At 41.9% G+C, this 21,603-nt stretch overlaps 1 protein-coding gene across 3 annotated transcripts in view; it reads right to left on the reverse strand.

The window, feature by feature from the left end:
- Positions 1–21,603, reverse strand: part of klhl29 (kelch like family member 29) — a 222,630-nt gene that overhangs the window by 78,370 nt on the left and 122,657 nt on the right. For all 3 annotated transcript variants that reach the window (XM_030047294.1, XM_030047293.1, XM_030047295.1), the window contains one exon: positions 5,488–5,626. In XM_030047294.1, the coding sequence (XP_029903154.1) occupies positions 5,488–5,626 (139 nt within the window). The remainder of the gene's footprint in view (positions 1–5,487; positions 5,627–21,603) is intronic.

A 21,603-nucleotide genomic window follows, 5' to 3' on the forward strand; every position in this document is an offset into this window, starting at 1 on the left:
GGCAGGTAGTAAGACAGAAAGAGGGGAAGGGGAGGTGTTGTCCTGGGTTAAAGCGATGGAGGGAGGTGGGGAAGAAAAGAGAAGGGAGATTTATAAAAAATATAAGAGAGAGAGAGAGAGAGAGATAAAAATAAAACAGGAGCATGCTCATCAACCTGGTCAATTAGTGCAATTGGAACCGACTAGAGTGGCAGTTTGTTTTGTCTGAGCACTTTTGTTATGGAAATGACTTTCCGGAGCTTCTAAGAGAGGTGGATATTTATGCTGCGTCTGATTGCAGACTTGAATTTAAATTGTGAAAGAGGGAGGGAGGAGGGAGGACAGGAGAGAGAGAGAGAGAGAGAGGATAAGGAAAAAAGATGGGCACACTCAGGGAAAGAAATTTGTTTGTGAAAAATGCACCATTTATTCAAGAGGAAAAGTCTTAAAATCAGCAGAGACTGTCGAAATGGAGGCGAGCAGAGGCAGATGGGGGAGGGGGGCACCATACACACATACGCACGCGCACACACACACACACACACACACACACACACACACAGCTTCCTAATACATCCTTCAACCTAAAAAAGCCCATTTTACAGGGAATACATTTAGCTTGTTCTTACAAAGCCATTTATTCTGTGGAAGTAAATATGCTAAGATAGAGGCTTATTCAGATGCAGCGTTTACACTTTCAGGACTAAAAAATGGGTTGCACTTCTATGTTCTGCCACTACCGATATATCAGGAGTCAAATTTGCAAAATAAAGAGATAATACGTGATTTATCAATGCTATAATTCAAGTTGCGCACGTGTTTGCTGCCCGGGATGGGAACTGTCGTATTGGACCCACAACACGAGGCGTGAAATAGGGAACTTCAGGGCTGCCTGAACAGGACGAGAGCGGCTCGTGTCAAATGTTCAGAAGGACAAAAGGACAGGGTGACAGGTGGAACGTTTGAAAGCCTAAACCTCCATCCAAGTGTGAACACAGGGCAGAACACACTAAGAGAGGTGGATATTGGATTGACAGAACTCTTGATAAAGGTGACTCTCTTGTGAATGAACAATATTTTATAATACACCTGTATCTCAAGAAGCAGAGGATTTTGTATACGCACTGTACACCTCAAAAGTCTCCATATTAACAATCATTTAGTCTCATATTCTGTGTTAAAAATGATGTTTTTTTTTTTTTAAACAAGTGAAAAACCTGAGATAACCCCACTGCACTGGAAGCAAGTGAGATTATTCCATCCGCCTGGCGTTTTTTCACTTCTTTTAAGAAAAAAAAAAAAAGATTTTAAAAATGTACATACTGTCCACTCTGATGGACAAGTAAGTTGCACTGAACTGAACTGAATTAAACTGAATTGAACATAAGACGCAATGACTTGAAGGCAGACTATGCAGTTTCAAAGTGGAGGCAAGAACTCAGAAATGCCTCAGGAGTTCAGGACAACTCTTTCGCCCATCATAACCCAAAATATAAGAGCATTTCGCTCCATTATTTATGTTTCGGTGTACATTTGGCATCAAAACATTCGGTTCAAGACAGGAATTTAAAAAGGTGATACTTTAATTATACGGGTTATTAGTCCTGACATGAACCTGAGGAGCTGCGCCTCGTCTTTAAGGCGGAGTAAACAAAGTGGTGTGATCTTCCATTTGAAACTGCACAGGCTGCCTTTGAAATGGAGTTTTTTTTTTTTTTTTTTTTTTTTTTTGCAGTATGTCGCTTGACTGAGCGAGGCCTTGAGGTTTATGGCTGAAACGCAGCTAGTTAACACGAGGCTGGGAAGTAAAATGCGAGGGGAGTGTCAGAGCGACCGGTCTTCCTCGGAGTAAGTCTGAACGGAGCAGACGGAGTGGAGGAGAGGTGAGCGGTGCGGTCGGGGCTCAGCTGCAGTATTCATTCAGGGCTGACACTGTAATAGGCTTTAACACAGCTCTCGAGCTCTCTCGTAGTCATAACACCCCTCCGACTCACACACATACAAAATCACGGGGTCGAAAGAGAGAGAGAGGGAGAGAGAGAGAGAGAAAAGGGGAGAGAAACAAATGGCATGAAAGCGTGTGTCAAGACTCCTCTAAGATTCTGCACTTTCTGCATTACAGAGATGCAGTAGCCATAAATTAGATGGCTGTAGAGCATACTTATTGGAAAATCCCGAGGGGTAAAATGGAATTACTGGAGATGATCTCTCTCCCTGCTCTGTGCGTCAGCCCTTTAAAGGGGAGGGTAATAGGTTTTTCGGGGTGGGGACGAGAGCAGACGTGAACACACATTTTGGAGCAGCATTACATCTTTCAGGTATCACGGGGTATGGAGGCAGTCAGAATGAACACATACTGTCAGGGGATCACTATACTTTAAGTGGGGGGAAAGTGCACACAATAAAAAGGGGAGCGAGATAGAGAAGCAGAGTCATAGAGAGATTTTTAGAATTTGACTTTTTTTTTTAAAATCTGAAAATATCTGGATTTTCCCTTTAAAATTGGAGCGCTATCATTACATAATGTGTTTGTAGAGAAGTTCACTGATTATTTTTTGTCAGCTAAGAGTTATCTCCTTTAAAACTAATAACAACACTTGAAAATTAATTTATTAATGTTATTATTTTTTAAAAATTGAAAACACAAATCTCCATCCTTACCATCACCATTCCATGCAGTGCTGGGCTTCTATGCTAATTAAGCTTTTTAATTTCGAAAGTGAGTCATTTGGGTAGTGCGCGTGCACGTGTGCTCGCGTGTGTGTGTGCTCGCGTTTATGAGCATGTGCAGGCAAGCAAGGGAAAATAAGTGCAAAGTGCACTCCCTCACCCTCCGGTATTACATCTCTACTTTCACCCTGACTGATGGCAGCCTGCCTGGGTAACACACAAGAATTACGTCCCTTCATCCTGCACACCCACGCACACACACGCACACACACACACACGCACTAAAAATGCATGCACGCACTAACACAACCACGCTAAACACATGTACACACATATACACAAGCTTTTTTTTTCTATTTCCAGCACACCCGCTGACTGGAGGTTTACAATGAGATGACAGGGGGTCTGTGCAGCAGTGGGCGAGGGCGGGAGACAGAGAGCATATGAGGGAAGGGCGTCTCTCTCGCTCTCTCTTTCTCTCTCTCATTCGACCTCATAAAGATGTGGATGGGAGCGGGCCATGTGTGGCATCAGCATAATTCCAGTTCACACTGGATAGTGACCTGAGTGGCACATGGGAGGCCGTAACTCAATGACAGACAGGCCCCTGGCTCCCTTCGCTCTGCTCTGCTCTGACACTCTGCCTGGCTGCACAGCACCTTAGAGGCATGAGCAAAATGGCTTCCTCCTCTGCCGCTCCCCCTCTCATTCTCCTCGCCGGTCTCACTTTGAGTCCTCCTTTTCTCTCGTCTTTTCTTCTCTTTCACACCTTTCTCACCTCTCGCCGACCTTTGGCTGCCGTCCTGTCCTTGTGTGATTCAAATAGCAAACATGCCCATAAAGTCAAGGTGTCGCATGCCTTCTAAAGTCAACAGCAGTCACTGCACATGGTGTCATGTTTGCATACGGCGATGATCATGGCTTCATTATGCCGCACCACTCATGTCTGCACAACTATTCATTACTGTGAAGTTAGTTATGGACAACTTTTGAGACTTAATTATATGAAAACAGACAGTGGTAGATAAACAAATCAAAGTAGTTTTTCCGTTGAATTACAATTAATTATCCAATGAGAATTTGCTCTATTAAACTGTCAAATTAAATAAGAAAAAAAAAATCAGAGAATATCGGCAGCAGCAGGCATGAAGATAAGCTTGATGAAATTCTGCCCGTTCCTCCGGGAGCCCGGAGTCTTTCGGGGGCCCTCTGCCTTTACGCATAAATGATCTAGCTACATCCTGGATAAGGGGCGCAGGCAAGACAATCTGACAGACAGGCTGACCAGCATGGGGTCTTCAGTTCTCTCCAAAGTGACTCCAGTCTCCCAGGACACCACTGTGCAACTGTCAAGGTCAAAAAAAGATTCTCTCTCTCTCTCTCTCTCTCTCTTTTTTGTTAAGGTGTGTGTGTCATTGAGATGAGTGGGTCTAAGTACAGATGTGCCTCTGCAGCTTTTTTTTTTTTTTTTTTTTTTTACCTCTGACAGAGCCTGCCCCCCCCCTCCTCTCTCTCTCTTTCTCTCTGGTCTTTCCCCAGCTCTTATTCTCCATCCTCATTCAGGAGGAACAAGTGTATCGGCGAGGAGTGAAGAGCAGCGTCTGGCTGCCAGGCCGCGGCGGCTGATAAGCAGCACGGCGCTCTCTGATGAGCTCGCCACGGAGGCAGAATGGCTGCAGGGCAAAGTGGCAAACTTCCCTGAGGCTTTATAGCGACGGCTAGCGATTGTGTGTCTTTCCGTTTGTCTCTGTCTGCGCATCATTTCATTTCTCTCCATGCACAGGAGAACAAACACACACACACAGACACACACATACACACACACACACGCACACCAAGGCGGCAAAACAACTTTGGGTCCAGGGGGCTCTCAATCAAGCCGCAAACACCTGCAAGGATCTGAAGTAAGCATGAGGACATTAGGGAATTATGGTATTCCCTCCCCGCAAAAAAAGAGGAAAAAAAAGACACACTTACTCTATCAGCCTTTATACAGCCATACTCATGCTTGCACACGCACAAACACCCCTACAAACACTCCTCTATGGGGTCTGTAACTGACACACACGCGCATGCACACACATATGGAGACAAAACAACCCATGAATAAAAAAAAAAAAAAAAAAAAAAAAAAAAAAACATGGTGTATGAAGGACAGAGTAATAGGGGAATACTTAGATCCACATCAAATGAATACATTAGTGAAGGGTGGCATTAACCTGTGAAAGTAGTGGTTCAGTAAGCTGTCTTAGATGTGCTTTTTGTTTTGTCCTTTGTTTATGACTCTGAAAGTTTTTTTGTTTCCCATTGAACTAACGAAAAAAATTATTAGCATATGAAAAGGATGGGATTTTTTTTTTTCCAACGAGAAAAAAAAAAAAAAAAAAAAAAAAAAAAAAACTCCAAGAATTAACAACAGAAAAATGGCAGCTTGGGAGACAAAAACATCCCTCTGCCCACAGAAGACACCATTGCTTTGGCAAATTACCACCCAAAGTGCAGAATGTGTGATTCTTTTGTTTAGGCCCTTTGGTGAGTTTTAAAAGATCCCCAGTCATGGAACGTTTTCACTGCTCATTAAAATGGAAATGTGGTTAATTTGCTCTACATGGGGAGGAAAGGTAATGACGAGGGTTGACCTTTTTCTCCGGTTTGAGATACATTCATTTGAGCGGGAAGAGGAAGGAATGGCTGCTGGCCCTGTGCTAGGAACCAAAGTCTTCATACACCTGCAAGAGAGAGAGGGGAAGGGAAAAAAAAAAAAAAAAGCGACACAAATGCGCCCTACGAAAAGAACAGATTGGATCAACAGCTGGTGGGAGGGGAGCGAAGGCAAACCTTTTCACCAGGTCCTTGAAATACAAGCTGCAGGAAGCTAGAACATTTTGGTGGACTTCAAACTCTTTGCCTTCAACAATAATTTTCAGGTCTGTAAACTCTTTCGCTCTGCGCTGTTGGTTCAACTCCTTCAACATCTCTGTAGAACAAGAAAAAGAAACAGACAATGCCACAGTCGGTTTTAGAATCCTCTTTCTTCCATACATACATGTGTAACAATAGCATGGCAACAAGAAACAGAACAAATAGAAATGTGCAGACTGCAGAGCACAATATTGCCGCCCAGTCATTTATGCTCATTATGTGGTAGAGAGGAAACAAAATGTACATAGCGCATTGAACATTTGAGCATAAACAAAAAGAAATGTGCATATATATATATACATAAGCGTAATTAGCATAAGAAATGTGCATGTAAAATAAGAATAATTAACTCATAATATGTTCTATACCATAATGAGAGTATGCAATTCCCACAGCATGCTACTGTATAATATCAAACTTGGAATATTGCATGCATATGATATTAAAAGCTAGGATTAATATGAGAGAAGACATTTGTTTGACTGTATTTGACTTGTGTCTATTTACACTGCAGCAATAGGAATTCAACAAAGGCAAGCTGAGTAAAATCACTAACCAACTAAAAGTGAGCTGAAAAACAGACACTGTCAATGCATTATTCATATTGCAATAAAATTCTTTGGCTTCTCGCTAGTGCCCTACCCGGGGTAAAGTTGACCTTCAAACGTCACTCAATGAGAAAACAACTGCTTATCCCCAAATCCCAGCACCGGCTTCTCTCTTTCAGAAAATAGTCCCCCCCCCCCCCCCACCCGCCCGGTCTTTCCACTTAGGAAAGGGAAGAAAAAAAAAAAAAAAAAAAAAACAGGGACAAAACACAATCTGACAAAACAATGCTTGCAGCAACCGATGGTGTGCTGTTGAAGGCCACAGCAGACAGTGTGTTGTATAACGCGGTGTAGTAGCACAGTGTTAGGCCTAGCCCTGCTGTAGCGTTGGGTCGGAGGCGCTTGTTTCTCTCTGTGTCTTAATGAGGCACCATGAGGGGATGCTGAGAGTGAAAATCAGCGGGAGACTAGCAACTGTTCGACAGCCTTAGGAGGGGGACAACCAACAGCACAGCTCTGTTAATCTCCTATTGTGAGTGCCGCGAAAATTGAGCACTACTGAGATTGTAATGGTAAGCTAGAGACAGGAACATGCTGGTTATATACGGAGGAAGCCACGTTCCCATACTGTGGTTTAGCTCGAGCACGGCATTTCACGGGAACCCATAGGCTGCAAGGCATATCAAATGTTTTTTTTTTTTCTGTGGTTTGTTCTTTTGGGCACAGTCTGTGCAAAAAAAAAAAAAAAAAAAAAAAAAAAAAAAAAAGGCACATATCCCATGCTGGAAAGAGATAAAATGTGGCCCCAACCACTGATACAGGGTGAGATACTTGATGATTAAGGTTAGGACCAAAAAGGTGGCAAATCCCCTCCTAGATCAGTGGTGGGGGGTGTTTGGACCTGGACGCTTATCTGGAACATTGCGCCAAAAGCTTGACTCTCCTGGCTTCACAATCACAGCAGAGGCATGGCGAACTCAACTGCATCAGCGCTGAGTTATTATTTGTCATGTATAACAAAGCACGGTGCATGTCTGTGTGAGTGGTGTGTGTGTGTGTCCGTGTGTGCGCCTAGTCATTTAATGCAGGAAGCCGATAAGACTCGCGATTGCATCGGCAACACCCACGTTGAAATAAAAGAGTTTTTCGTTATCATCCTGAAAGGGGTCTGTGCTCATGCCAGACACAAAGCAGGGATTTAATTAACCTGGGATGACACTCGCCCCTCTATTTGGCTGGAATATCCACTCATTTGGCTCCTTCCATTCTCCTGACTGACACTGGGAGCTCAACTCGGAATTAATTCAGTGGCTGAAATTATACAGTATGAAGACGTACGACAAATAAGGTGCAATTCAGAAGCGCCGTTTTGGTAAAAGCCTTTTCTCTGAGCGGTGTATCCTTGTCAGACTTATCATATCAGCAAATTAATGACCGAAATGAAATAATGCGGTTATTTAACACGCCGAACGCCGAATGGGGACAAATAATAGACGCGATTTTTAACAATACAGTACATCAGCTGTACTTCCACTAAAAGTACAGCTGCATCATTAGAGTGAGCCGTACACGAGCACACACAGATACAATGGCTGGCATTAGCCTTGCCTTTTATCCATCTCTCTCCACCCTCCACATTCCGCTCCACTGCTACTTATCAGTTGGCTAGCTATCTGATTACTGTGTGGGCACTGACTGTGAATAGTGAATACACAGTAGTTGGAGTTCGCATTAGTGAGTCTCCAGCGACCGATATGGCTCTCACCTCCAATCTACCACGTTGCATACCATCCATTTGCCCCAAGAATAAAGAGAAAGGGAGAGGGAGAGAGGGGGAGAAAGGGAACTCCAGTTGTCAGCAAACAATGGCTGCCTCCCTCAGAGCCGTGCAGACACACCTGAATGGCTGATGGAAAAGCTAATTATGGCGTCTTGGGGGTGGATCAGTGAGCGCCTAGAACAACTCATCACCACCGGGGACCATGAAACTGCACATGGCGTCCCCATTCTGCGGTCTGGCGTGGAGCGTGGTGAGGCACAGCCGTGGTCAAAGGGACCTCGGCGGTTCTGAAAGACCAAACGTCTCAATACCTCTATGGGGAAATCTCCCGAGGACTGTCAAGTTCTGCAACACACACATGCAGAACAAAAAAGGGAACGGCGGTGAGGGCTGTTTTGTTGGAGGTACACAGCAATTCTCACCGAAGGCGTGGAGCATGTGATGGCCTGCAAACAGCTTTGACATGTACATGCAAATAGTTTCCTACCCGTAAGCATGTCATAATAATACAGCCTCATGCTGGGTCTTCATGATTGGTTCAAATGCACAAACGCTGCACAGGGGGGTATGAAAACGGTGCCAGTTCTCCTGTTCACCCTAGTAACCTTACACTACTGTGAAACTGCTCTGGGTGCCGTAGCCAATGGTGTCCTTGGGTGCCTCTTTACAGTAACCTATCACAGCGCACCATGCATCTTTACTATGTGTTGTGCTAAGGAGTTAAGAGCATCACTCACCGAGCGGTGATAGGCTGCTGTACACGTGCAATGCAGCACGCAATTGGTTACTGAACTTGGAGCCATTTTAGGCTTCTACATGGATTTTCCATATGCCTTTGCAGACCCACCATTTTGTGTTCATCTTTGAGCCATAAAGGGGAAAAAATCAATTGTGAAGTATAACTAAACTGGCTCTATATATTTTCAAAGCTCTATGTACACCTTCTGTATGCTTTTCAGCCACACACCCACTTGGATGAGCTGAAATGTACAATACGTACAATTTAGAGGCAATAAATGCTTTGTAACGGCCTCGCCAGAGCCAACATCACATGCACAAATGCAAAGCATCGCAGCCATTTTGTGTTGGATTCCTCTCTGGACCTCACAGACTCACTATTGTACTGCAAACTGTTTCCCTCACTGACAAAACACAGGCTATGCAAAACAGATTTCTAAAAATAAGACACATGCTCATACACAGCAGGTTCAACTGTGGCAGCAAGACTGAATTTTCCAATATTTAGCCCATAAATTTAATGCCACTGGCTTGTATCACACTTTTGTTCGGAAAAGTTCAGATTTGACAGTGTTTTTCTCCACAACTCGTTCCAGAAGAAAACAAAGACGAAAAGAAAACAAAGAACAAAAAAAAAGAAAGAAAAAAAAAAACACCAATACAAAACAAGCCTACACACCGATAAACTGATGTTGAAAATGCCCTCACAGTAGGTGGGACAAATGTTCTTGTGTTTGTAGAATGATAGTCTTTACTAGAGAAGTGATAATGACAACTGAAGAGGTGGAAAGGTTTTTATTTTATTTTTTATTTTTAAAGATTTTTATTTATTTATTTTTTTTAGGACAGCAGAATTTTCAGAGCAAGTAGAGAAAAAGAGACATGGGGGCGGAAGATGTGAGTTCAGGAGAGAGGGGGGATCTGTAGTAGGCCTACACCTTTTGAGGTGTACATGTGACAAAAGTGAATCTAATCTATTTTGCAGTCTGTTGATGAAATATTTATCTTATTATTAAAAGTAGCTTTTTTTCCCACTGATGAGTGATCTGTTGGTAAAGTTCATCCATATTATCATCATCGTCGTCCATATTAAGCATGTTGTGTAGCGGAGAAATACTGGACATTGATGTGCTCCGTTTTACCCTTTTTGTCTTTTGAACTTTCCAAAATCAATTCCCCCCAACACTTAATTACCCAGAAATAACCCCATGGTAGCTGGTCAATAATTCAATATACAGCCATGTCCAAAAAAAAAAAAAAAAAAAAAAAAAAAAAAATCTACTTCTTCATGAAGACTATATTGAAGAAGGAAAATTTACTTACTTGACCTTGACTTAGAAATGACACAGTTTTATTTAATAAATATTTTCTATCATTGTAACATGATTTGCTGTGTGGAAAATCCTTCAGATGAAGCAATGGAAAATTATGCTTGTTTTGTTTTTTACCTTCATTAGTAGTATATGCCTTGATTTAATTGAATAAAAAAGTTCAAAATCAAATTGCTGATACGTGCATACAAGCTTCTGACGGAAGAAAAAAAACAGCAATAAAATGTGGAAAATTTTATAATTCGGGGAGAACATGCTACTATCATGGTATTAGCTTTATCCCTAAAATTATGGCACATTAATGCTTCGCTGTTTTGATAAAATGTTTAAAACAAAATGATAACGATGATCACTGTAGCATTTGCTATATTCCCATTTAATTGTAAAAACTGGGTGACAGAGAGCGAACATCAGAAATAAGAAAAGCCGATGATGACCACTGTAATTATTTTTAATTAACTGGAATGAATTTTTGGTGAGATAAAATTAAATTAATGCTGAAATTGAAGGCAAACAAGAGCGCACTTTTTCAAAAGCAGCAGAAGAGCAGGAATATCACCGGTGCAGGTCTGAGGCAGATAGAACTCAACAAAGCCTCATCAAAATGAGTTTCCTTGTACAAAAGCCTTTTGATAAGCGGAGACGTTTGAGAAATTTCATTTCAAAGAGCAACTTGCAGCAGAATGAGAAGAGCAGGGCAAGAAGTTGGGTCATAATGAATGCACACAAAAGACCTCTTTCCAAGCAAGAAGCTATCTCAATACTGCTCTGCCCAAAAGCGTTCAGCAGAAAATTGTTAGAAGGCCCGAAATACTCAAAGGTTATATCACAATGTCAGGGGAATTTATGAGGGCTATTCCAGTGTGAAGTGATGCACTTGTAATCAAAGAGAATTAAGATGGGAAATTATTTTGTTGTCAAGAAGACAGTTAGAGTCAGAGAGGTATACAGCATTTAGAAAAAAAAAAAAAAAAAAAAGCTTCCATTTCCCTGCTGGCTTTGATAGTGCAAATACTTTAAATGCGCTCCCTATTTCTGACTTTGCACATTTATTACACCCACACAGCGTCTCAGGGAGACAAACGGTTTGGAGCTCATTGGTAGCACTAGTTGTTGTATAATGTAATCCATCCATGGAGCGACCTCAGGTTCCAAGCACAACCAACAAATCTTTGAGACTGAAAACCAGCTCTGAACCCAGGGGCCATACATACAAATCCTCTCAGAGAAAGACTACGATTTCTATTTGTTTTTTATCCTCAAATCCCAATGCATGCAATGCTTCCTTGTTTTAAAATTGATTCATTAAGCTCCTCAGACCAGCATGTGGAGAGAGAGAAGAAAGAGGAGGAAGAGGGAGAAGATTTATCAAGCCAAGATAACAGGCTTGACCCTATTTTGCAAGTGACAAGATTAACTTGCCAGTGAGCTTAAGTACAGTAAAATACAGTTATTCAAAAAAAAAAAATAATAATCCCTCTTAAATTTTTGAACATTTTTATATACCAGAATTTTAAAATGCAATTATCTGGGATATATGGAGTCTGAGACATAGGGGGAAAAAATCCTATCGAGGCAAGGAGAAAAAGTAAATTATTATTATTGTTGTTATTATTATTATTATTATTAGTGGTAGGAGTATTGGTATTATTGCTATAATTATTCTCAATTTAATTTATTTTGAGGTATAAAATTTGATGCAGATTAATAAGAGGTATTCATTCCCTGTCATTTGAATATTTACTTTGAATACTTTGAATATAACCTGCTTTAAGTGTTTAAAAAAAAACAAACTCATTCCCTTTCCAAAGTCATCCCAAAAGAAAAAAAAAAAATCTGCACTGACCTTTCCTATTCGTTTTAAAATTCGTTTTAAAATGCAATCTGTTTTCATCCCCTGGTCCCCGCCATCCAACTGGATTTCAAACACACAACACTCAACATTAAATAAACATTATTTAAATAACATAAACAGCCGCCCTTCTGTAACTACTTGCAAAATGAAACCAAAACTGCATCCGCTGTTTTCACAGTCATGTTTCCTTACTTTGAGAAATGACTCAAATACCATGGGCTACTTTCATGCTGAAGGACATGCTGGCACTTTTCCACTACATCCAACTTCAAAATGGAAAAAAGTAACAAAAACCTATTTTTAAATGATGTTAGAGTACAGGAAAATATGCAAAAAGTCAAACAGGTAACAAATACTTTCTGAGCAACTGTGCCTCGCTCAGTCACCCTCCTCTGGTGTAGTTAGACTTCTGACTAATATTTGCTCTTATTCAGTCTTTCTTGATGTATTAGCCCATTTTAGGTCCCATCAATATGATTTCAGGGAGTATTACTCCAGTTTGCTCAAGCACAGTGTTCAGTACTTGGTCCGGTAATAGATGGCATTTGAGCCCGAACCATCAGGTTTCCCACAAAAAGTAAATCACGCCTCTCCTGCTCTGTATTTTGAAATATTACAGCAGGCGCTGGAGAATGATTTTTCTTTTTCCTTTGAAACTTTGAGAGTTGTACTTGAATGCCATCCCTGAGCGTCCACACTGCTCTGTATTCCTAAAATCACACTGGAATGTATCAATATCAAATTTGTGAGCAAGAGAGGTAGAGTTATAGCATATTTTAAAAAGGTGCTGTACAACACACTTTTTTAAGGAGAGAATTTTCCAAGCATTACTTTTTTAACACCACCATCTTGAGTTCAATCCCACAATCAAGGGGATGAAAAGACTCCAGCTTTTAGGATGCGGGGAAGAGGGGTTGCCTGTTCGCTGTGCAGTTCACTTCAGAGGCCCCCTCTGAATGGGCTTATGATCAAAAGCCATAGTGGCTAAATGTCAGGTCTTAATGGGCGCCGGCTCTCATGTTGTAGAAAGAAGTATCAAGTCGATCACCCAGATGCTGTCCCACTAAACAAACTCTCAGATGAAAGGGATCAGATCTCATGTATTAGCTGGGTTGTTTACAGTGTAGTCTACAGTATGACTTAGCTCTGCTTCAAGGTGCAATTACACTAAATGAACTCTAAAACATACCTCTAATAATCACCGCCACATTCGTTTCTGGAGACATCTCAACAGTTTGTACCTATTTCCAGCAAATCATCTCTTGCTAAGCATCAGGAATCCTTGAGAACCCTTGAGTCTCTCGCTGCCCTGATTTCAGTCTGTGCGAAAGCAGTGGCACCATATAGCCTCAGAGAATAGTCCATGATGAGGATGCTTTATTTTTTCCTGCTCGATTCTGCTGAGTTGAGCTGCTCAAGTCTCAGCGCTGCTGTCAACCGGCCTGGCCTGGGCCAGGAGGGAGGCACTATGACAGAGAGAAGGAATAGAAAAAGAGGAGAGTGTAACTCTTGCCCCTCAGGGACGCCATCTGGGCTTTTGTTGCGTTATCCAATAGGCAAGGAAGAAAAGGCCTTGAATAGCGAAGAGCACAGCGTAGCAGTTTTTCCTGCACTGCACCCTCAAACCTCAGAGCAGCCTCTGGACCCAGGGTCAGGGGTATTCATACTCACACAAACAACAGCACTGCTAAATCAAGGCAGATACAAGTACAGGCAAAGAGGAGCCACAACATACACATAGTGAGCCCCTGGAGCATCCGCCGGCCTGCTGCAACACTGTGACAGGATGTCATGCAATGTCCTCCTGTCCTGTGTTTGTGTACACATGGATGTGAGATGTGAGAGACGTGTGGCTCCCAGCAGTGTGCAGGCTCCTTCTCATTAGCCAGGCAGGGGGAACAGTGCAGGTGACAAGTGGCCAGGCTCCCTCAAACACACTTTAACCAAAGGACACTGCTCCAGGAATCAAACAAACTCCCCATCCTGCCCTGTGCTTCAGCTGTTACAGCTTTCTGGTCAAAGGCTTCGCTGTGACGATGGAGAATAGAAACAACAATGCGCAGACAACAGGCTACAATTCAAAACGAAGCAGGTTAAAATGTACACGTGTAGCAGTGATACTGCTCTGGAATCAGAGAGGTTTTTGGACCATTTTGTATCATCTAGATAATGTTTTCAGTCTAAACTCTGTAGTAAGCCTCATCATGTCCCAGTCCTTGTTAGACCAAGATGCATCACTGACATGTGACTATAATATCTGTGAGTCAAAAAAAAAAAAAAAAAAAAGAGAAATAAATAAAAATAAAATAAATTCACACCTGCACTATGAAATTACCTTTAAACCAATGTACTACAATTATAATTTTTTGAAAACAAATGTAGCACTGTAGGATTTCTCACTAAATGTAGGCATGTTCAATCTTTCCAGCTTAAGAGTTTGTTTACTGCTGTGGCTTGATGAGATTGACAGCTCCCAAATTGAATCCTACGAAAGCATAAAGCACATCACGGCCCAATTGTTTGTAACAGTGACAGCGCTGTTATAAACAGTATTATAATGTGTGATCACAGCTAATTTCACAGCAATATAATCATCAGCAAATTCTTGCCAAAGCATGTCTGTCATTGTGTCCAGTGCTTCCTTGTAACAATCACCACAGATGTTAAAATATTTAATAAATTGCCAGTGAGTTCAAGTATTTACTTAAATATACTTTGGATACCATATTATAACTGGAGACAACAGAACACTAGTCACCAAGCTATTTAACTAAGGCTATATTATAAATTATTTATTTTCAGTTCATTTTATCTTATTTTCCATGTCTTGTGAGAATGTAATGATGGCTAATGTATCGTAATTACATTGATATGTTCTGTAACTATATGAAAATATGCTCGATCAAAATGTTAAATAAGAAGATAAAACCGTGCACATCCATCTCGCTATTCTCTTTGAAAAAACTGTAAAGCGAGTCTACCCTACAATAGAATCACCACAGGAATAAATCCACAAGAATAACTGGGACAAGAGTTCTGTTCCAAATAATTCAGAGGAGAGTTGTGGAGTTGAATCCAGGTGAAAACACACTTTGCACTCAAATCAAATCACAGAAGTGTGATGCAGAGCAGTTCACTCCCAATTAATTATTATGATTATTGTTATTTATTTATTTTTGCAACAAATGCCTACAGTGTCATTATGAAACTAATAAACATGTAGGGAGGCCACTGCGGGGCCAAACTGCTGATGTGCCGCATTGTGACCAACTGTATTAACCTACTGTGCTACTATTTTATCCATCAATTAATCACTGAAATAAAACACTCCAACCCGAGCCTTCAGGGAAATACAAATGGAAATCTGATTGTTCTGAATTCGTACTTCAACCTCCAAAAAGGCATTTACAGAGAGAAACCAGACAATGAATGTGAATGTGGACCCGATGCACGCACACTGTCTGTCAGAACAGCATCTTTCTCCTAAAATGTTGCTGTGTGACAGATGTGTTTTGGGTGATTTATACTGGCAGAGAGCTGCAGCCAAATTGTGCTTTATTGGTGGTCCCTGAGTGGCCAATCTGCATCTTCTCCATCACTCACATGGCACTAACTATAAAGTTTACCCACTCAAATAAACCGGCAGCAAAAAAAAAAAAAAAAAAATCACTAAAACAATTTTTGTCATATCATGTGGCTCTGTAAGTGATTGCAACAATATTTACCAGTAGAGGACTAGTTGGTAAGCACTGCACTAAAAAAATGAATGGAAATCCTCAGCACTGATGTCAAACCAACCCTTCTCTCCCTCTCTTAGGTGGGAATTCATTATTATAAGTTGGTTTGAGAAGGTTTGGGAATGATTTTTTTTTTTTTTTTTTTTTGAGGAAACTCCAAGAACTTTACTGCTACTAAGAACCACTTTTGGGAGCGAGATAAAATGCTTTAAGAATACAGGCCCGATGCTTAAAAAAGCCCACTTTCTAACTGCTCAGGGCAGGATTAAGAACTGGAGTTGCGGATTGGCTTATTTGTCATGGTGCCAAGGAGGCAAGATGCCAATATGGATTTTATTTTTTTTTTTTTTAACAGTATGCCACATGAAGTTTTGAGAGTGGACTGGGCCCTATCACAGATTAGCCAACACTCTGCTTAAGCGCTGCTGTGGACCTGATTGTCATAGTCGGCTCTGGGTTGACTAATTTATCCATACCACAATAGACGACATTGTCATTGTGCACATATGGACAAGAATGCATTCAAAGATATACGCATGCAGCCATGCACATGCAGGACAATTACACACATGCCCGCATACCTCACACACACACACACACACACACACACCCCACACTCAAGACAATGTCATAAAGGAGTAATCCTAATAACAATGCTGTGCTTATGAGGACATGCTGGCTGTCGTAGATAACATATGCTTGGAGGGGATTTGATTAGAACTGAGTGGGTGTGTAACACTTCTCCATCTCTTTTAATTAAAGCTCTAAGTTGCTATTTTATAAAAAAAAAAAAAAAAAAAACTACTACAAGGGCCAGAGCTCTGTCTAACCCAAATTTAAAAATCCCTGTGGAAAAACAAAACTAACTGAGTGAAATGAATCATGTGGACAAAGGGGTTGTATAAACAGCATGAATGCAACTTTTCCTGAGAGCATCTGCGCAGAACCGTGTTTATGCTCTGATCCACCCAGGGAAGGTTGACTGAGCATTCCAGCTCTGCTACAGCCCGCTTCACACTCCTTGTTACGCACATTCACAGCTGAGAGCTAGCTGCCAACTGCAATCACACACAGTTTTCTGTTGGTCTGTTTACTTGATCATTTCTGTTGCAAGCCCTCACAGAAAATAGATTTGACCTCCAAGCACAATATCATGATGACTACAAATACCAAAGTTGACTCCAGGCCCACTGTCAGGTAGCCTGCCCACTCTGGCATTTCAGTATCAAAGAGACCGAGTTTCCACCTGACTGCAGCACAAAGGTATTATAATCATCCTCAGGCAGTGGAGGAAGAAATACTCTGATCCTTTACTTAGGAACGCCGGTGGAATAGAACTCTTTTAAAATTCAAAATTAAATCTAAGTGAGCACATTTACGTATTTATTTGACATTCTTACACGAGGCAATCTACAATAAGTGATCACGGCTGGTCTCGGTGTCTCACTCGAGGGCACTGTGACAGGACACATGGCTTCTGCAGGGATTTGAGCCTGTGATCTTGTGGTTATGTGACAGTCTCTCTTAAAACTAGGCCACCTTTCCAATGAGATCTATGTTTCAAATGCTAGATAAAGCTTCTTTTTTTTTTTTCCTCAAAATGGATGTCTTTGTATTTTTTTTTTTTTTTTTTTTTTTTTTTGATGTATGCAAGTGCTCCATCTCTATGAAATTAAGTTAAAAAGGGGTCAGGAGTAGGGCAGAGGAATAATCCAATATTGTCATTTATTGTTTTTCATCAGAATGATATTGTGATGTGAAGAACGATAGTTATCATGATGCATAATTACGTTGTTAAAATTAATGAGAATAGCATATCCTAATTAAAATCTCACAAAATGGGATTTGAAACAAATTAGGGGAAATTATTAGGAAATTAGAGAATATTATTATACTTTATATGACCATGCATTTTGCATATTAGTAGAAATTGTTATGCACTGATATATAAAAAAAAAAATTGTCGTCATGGATTTTGATTCTGCCCAAACTACTTAGCCCGAGTCAGGCATCCATTTATGCTATTACTTTTTAAGTTCAATATGTATTATTTCCATAGCCTGATCACATTTTGTACTCTGTGCAACAGCTTTTTCTTAAAAAGCTAATGGCTGCAGGTGCTATTAGAGAGAAGTAGCATTTTGATTTTAAATGTAGAGCATTAAAGTGCAAAGACCATTAAAATATATGAAAGACAAAGTACAAGCACTGTCCCCAGTTAAAAGTTTTAAGTTACTTTCCACCCCTGCCCCCAGCTGAAGCCTGGAAGCAGCAGCCTCAGCTGTGCCAGGCCCTCTGCTGCCCTCCACTTTTAGGACCCAAGCACGTACCAGGGGCCAAGCAGAGATACCAGTGTGTGTGTGAGAGAATGTGGATATGCTGCTGAGCTTGCCTTACACCTAAATTGTGTTTACGAGCAGGATCACTGTATGTTCTCTTACGGCCTTGCACACTGGCAGTCGGCCTCTATGAGCTACAGCTCTACCAATTTTCCAAGCTGACCCTAAATAGCAGTTGACAGTCCAACCACAAAAAAGAAACAGAATAAAATAGAGTAAAAAAAAAAACAAAAAACAGTGAGGCAACCGATTTGGCTTATTCCCAGTGCAGCCTGAGATAAATGTCACATCTCCCACTGAAGACAATGCATGTTTACTGGGTAACCTTGTGAAAGTCATGGCAGCCCAAGCAGAAAGGTTAGTAGTGGGGTTGTGTTGTGTTGCGTGTAGGTCTTCTCAGCAGACTGCACACCTGAGATGAGGTTTCAGAGCGGATCCTAGCACGGCGATTAATCTTTGCATTCCATCATATATATTTTTTCCTGTTTCCTTCCTTTCTCCCCTCTGTCCCTCTCCATTTGTCTCTTTGATTCTTCCCAAGGATTATAAATAATCTCCAAGAACTTCAAAAAAAAAAAGTTCTGACATCTTGAAATCATACATTTCCCAGTGTACTCACAGCTGATACATGGCTGAATTGTCCCTGCAAAGCTGTAATCTCCGTTTAAATCACTGAAACAATGCCTTTTATCTAGCACTCTAGCCCACAGTGCAGCATAGGAAAACAATGTTCAAATCTAGCATTTTGAATGAGGAGAACAGGTAGAATGACTACCGTAGCAGAATGATGATACTAATCAGCACCATAATTCAGCACCGCAGCCTCTAGCCACAAAACACATTCTGAAAACTTTATAGGGTAATGGCATATCGCTGTGTCTGTACGCCATCACACCCTATCTTACTGCTGAGGAGGACTTCACGTCCATCATGCTTAAGAGTGTGCATCACTGGCCTGCAAAGATGTCTCATGGCGATTCAGGCCATTATCATTTGTCTAAGTCACGGAAGAATTATATAGCTGTACATGCCTGTTGCTACCTCTGCCGAATAATGAGTTTGGAGAGAGAAGCCCATTCCTGCTACTGTCTGGTCTTGTCATTAGTATTTATTAGATGCCCTGCATGCATTATCAAACCCATTTAGAAGTTTCTGGGGAAAGAAAAGTTTGAACATCCACTCAGATATCAGTGAGCACACTGAACATTATCAAGCTGATACCGTGCTGGGGAGCTTCTGGGTCTTTTAGCTCAGGACTGCGATGGTGAGATATATCTACTGCTGTTTTGGAAAACCAGTTCCGCCCCAGATGTAATTATGTCTGCTCATTAGAAAAGAGACATCCGTTATTGACTGGTTTCCTGGCAACATCTGCTGTGTTTACACTCGGCCTCATTGATAATGCATTACCGCCTATTTCATGGCTGATGTGCAATGTAACACTTCGACATCTGACGCCGGGCAATTAATTCTTCTGTATCATATCAGATAGTCTCTGACACAAGGTGTTTTGAGATTCAGACCCGTTTGAGGCCTAACTTCCATTAACTTTGACACTACTTTACACGCAAATCAATTTGCTACCACATAACTGAGAAGAGTGGACGTTTCATGTAGGCAAATGGCACTGTTCCAGTCCAGGACCTCTCCTGAATATTCAACGGATGGTCCTGCAGGTCTATGCGACAGGGTGTCACACTTCATCACGCCTGTGCAGTGCGGGCGCGCACATGAGCATGTCTGTGTGTGTGTTTCAAATCTGGGATAGGACCCAAAAGTGGATGGGAAGATTAAAACGGGGCTCTAAATTACCGTTATAAAAGTTGCGGCTTGAGCTGATAAAAACTGACTGGCAGTCCTGGGTAGATAAAACATCAGTTACGAGGTTCGTTACTCCAAAACAATTTTTGCTAGCTCAGCTTACACAATAGCCAGCAAATCACTTTACATCACAAGAAAATATGATTTTTTTTTTTTTTTTTTTTTCTTCCCCGGGAAAAGTTTGGTTTAGCACAGGAGCAGACCGTTCCTGATACAACTTTCTCACTGGCTTTATCCACAACTGTAAGAGGCATGAATAAAAATGCACTTCTTTTCTTACACTCCCTAAATATTTTCCAGTGTGATACAGAGTAACTGGAGAGCGTGAACAGAAAAAAAGGAACAAAGAAAGAGCCATGTTGAGAGAAAGTCGGGTAGCAGAAAGGGCCTGAGCAGCAGCTAAGCTGGATTTAAATCACTATGAGCAGAAAGACATCACGATGACTGAGGCGAAGATCGTGAGGACAAACTGAAATCCAGTCCCTCAGTGGTCAAATCCTCATTATTAAACATGCATTCGCCCTTTCACAATTCTCGCACTGTATTTCTGTTTACCTCATGAAAATGACTGAGCTGGAAAGGCCCGAGAGCTAAACTCTCTTTGCCTACAGCAGCAGAAAAAAGTCTATCCCAAAGTGGAGTGTTATCCGCAAAGGGTGCACACTGTAACAGCTCTGTCACAGCTCCTGATAACTCCGACTTTGTGTGTGTGTGTGTGTGTGTGTGTGTGTGTGCGTGCGTGCGCCAACTGCTAACAGGGGCAGGTCTTGCATGGTAAACAGAGATGATATCCCACCTTATCTCCACCTCCAATAAACAGCCAGGTAAAGGCTTCAATTGAAATATTATGTGCTTACCGTACTCTCTGCTAACTCTCCAAGAAAAATAAATATGCTGAGCTTTGGTGAAGGTAATACGGGAAAAGAGAGTGATTAGGCAGTTTAGACAAAAACAGAGAACCATCTGACACTCTGTCCAGCTGTCACAGGCAAATGAACAATCTGGACTGACTGAACTTTTTTTTTCCGTGCTCCTCTTTAATCCTCTCCTCTCTCAATTTTTCCACTGTCACTCTCCTAACCGAGGCAGTCCCAGCTGCAAAAAAGAAAAGGCCATTAAAGAAATGACTAACAAGTCTGGCATCACTGGAGTGGAGAAAACCGGGGGGGTGGAGAGAGGAGTTGGGGAAGCATGGAGCAGGTGGAGGAGGATATTGAAGGAGAAGAGCAAGAGGTGGAAAAAGGGAGAGGAGAGGAAAAAAGTAAAAGTTCGAAGTGGGTTTGGGAAGCAGGTGGTGGATACAGAGAGTGCGTGAGGGGTGCAGAGAGACAACAAAAAGGGGAGGGCGAGGGAGAGAAATAGACAGAGACTTGAAGTGAAGAGGACAGGTGGGGAGGAGGGGAGGAGGAGAGTATAGGTTGAGGAGAGAAGTGAGGAGGGAGGGAGGCGTAGATACGGTGCCCTCTCTAGCGTGGCAGGGAACCGGGCGGCTGCTCCTTGGCTGCACTGCGTCTGTGATTATGCATGTAGCAGCCAGCCTGTCAGGCTCCGGGTCCTGCGACTGCGCCGCCACCGCACTTTATCTCGAAATCCTGGTGATTAATGAAGGCTGCGCCGCGTTCTGCATGGAGGAGGCGGACGAGGAATGATCAATCTTAATGAGCTATCCGCCATGCCTATATTAACTGCAGGGGGATATAATGTATGGGGCCCCTGGCGGGGCTCCTCTCCTTTAAAATACGATAACGAGGGAGAAGAGGAACGGGAGTGAGCAGCTTTCCTTCCTCCGCCTTTGACACGCAGCCACTGCTCGCCTCACGTTTCCTCTCCTTCACTCTCCTCTCCTGAGAGGCTGAGCCATGCTAGAACAGTTAGACATCTCA

This window comes from Myripristis murdjan, chromosome 24 (genome assembly GCF_902150065.1).
Source record: "Myripristis murdjan chromosome 24, fMyrMur1.1, whole genome shotgun sequence".
Lineage (NCBI taxonomy): Eukaryota > Metazoa > Chordata > Actinopteri > Holocentriformes > Holocentridae > Myripristis > Myripristis murdjan.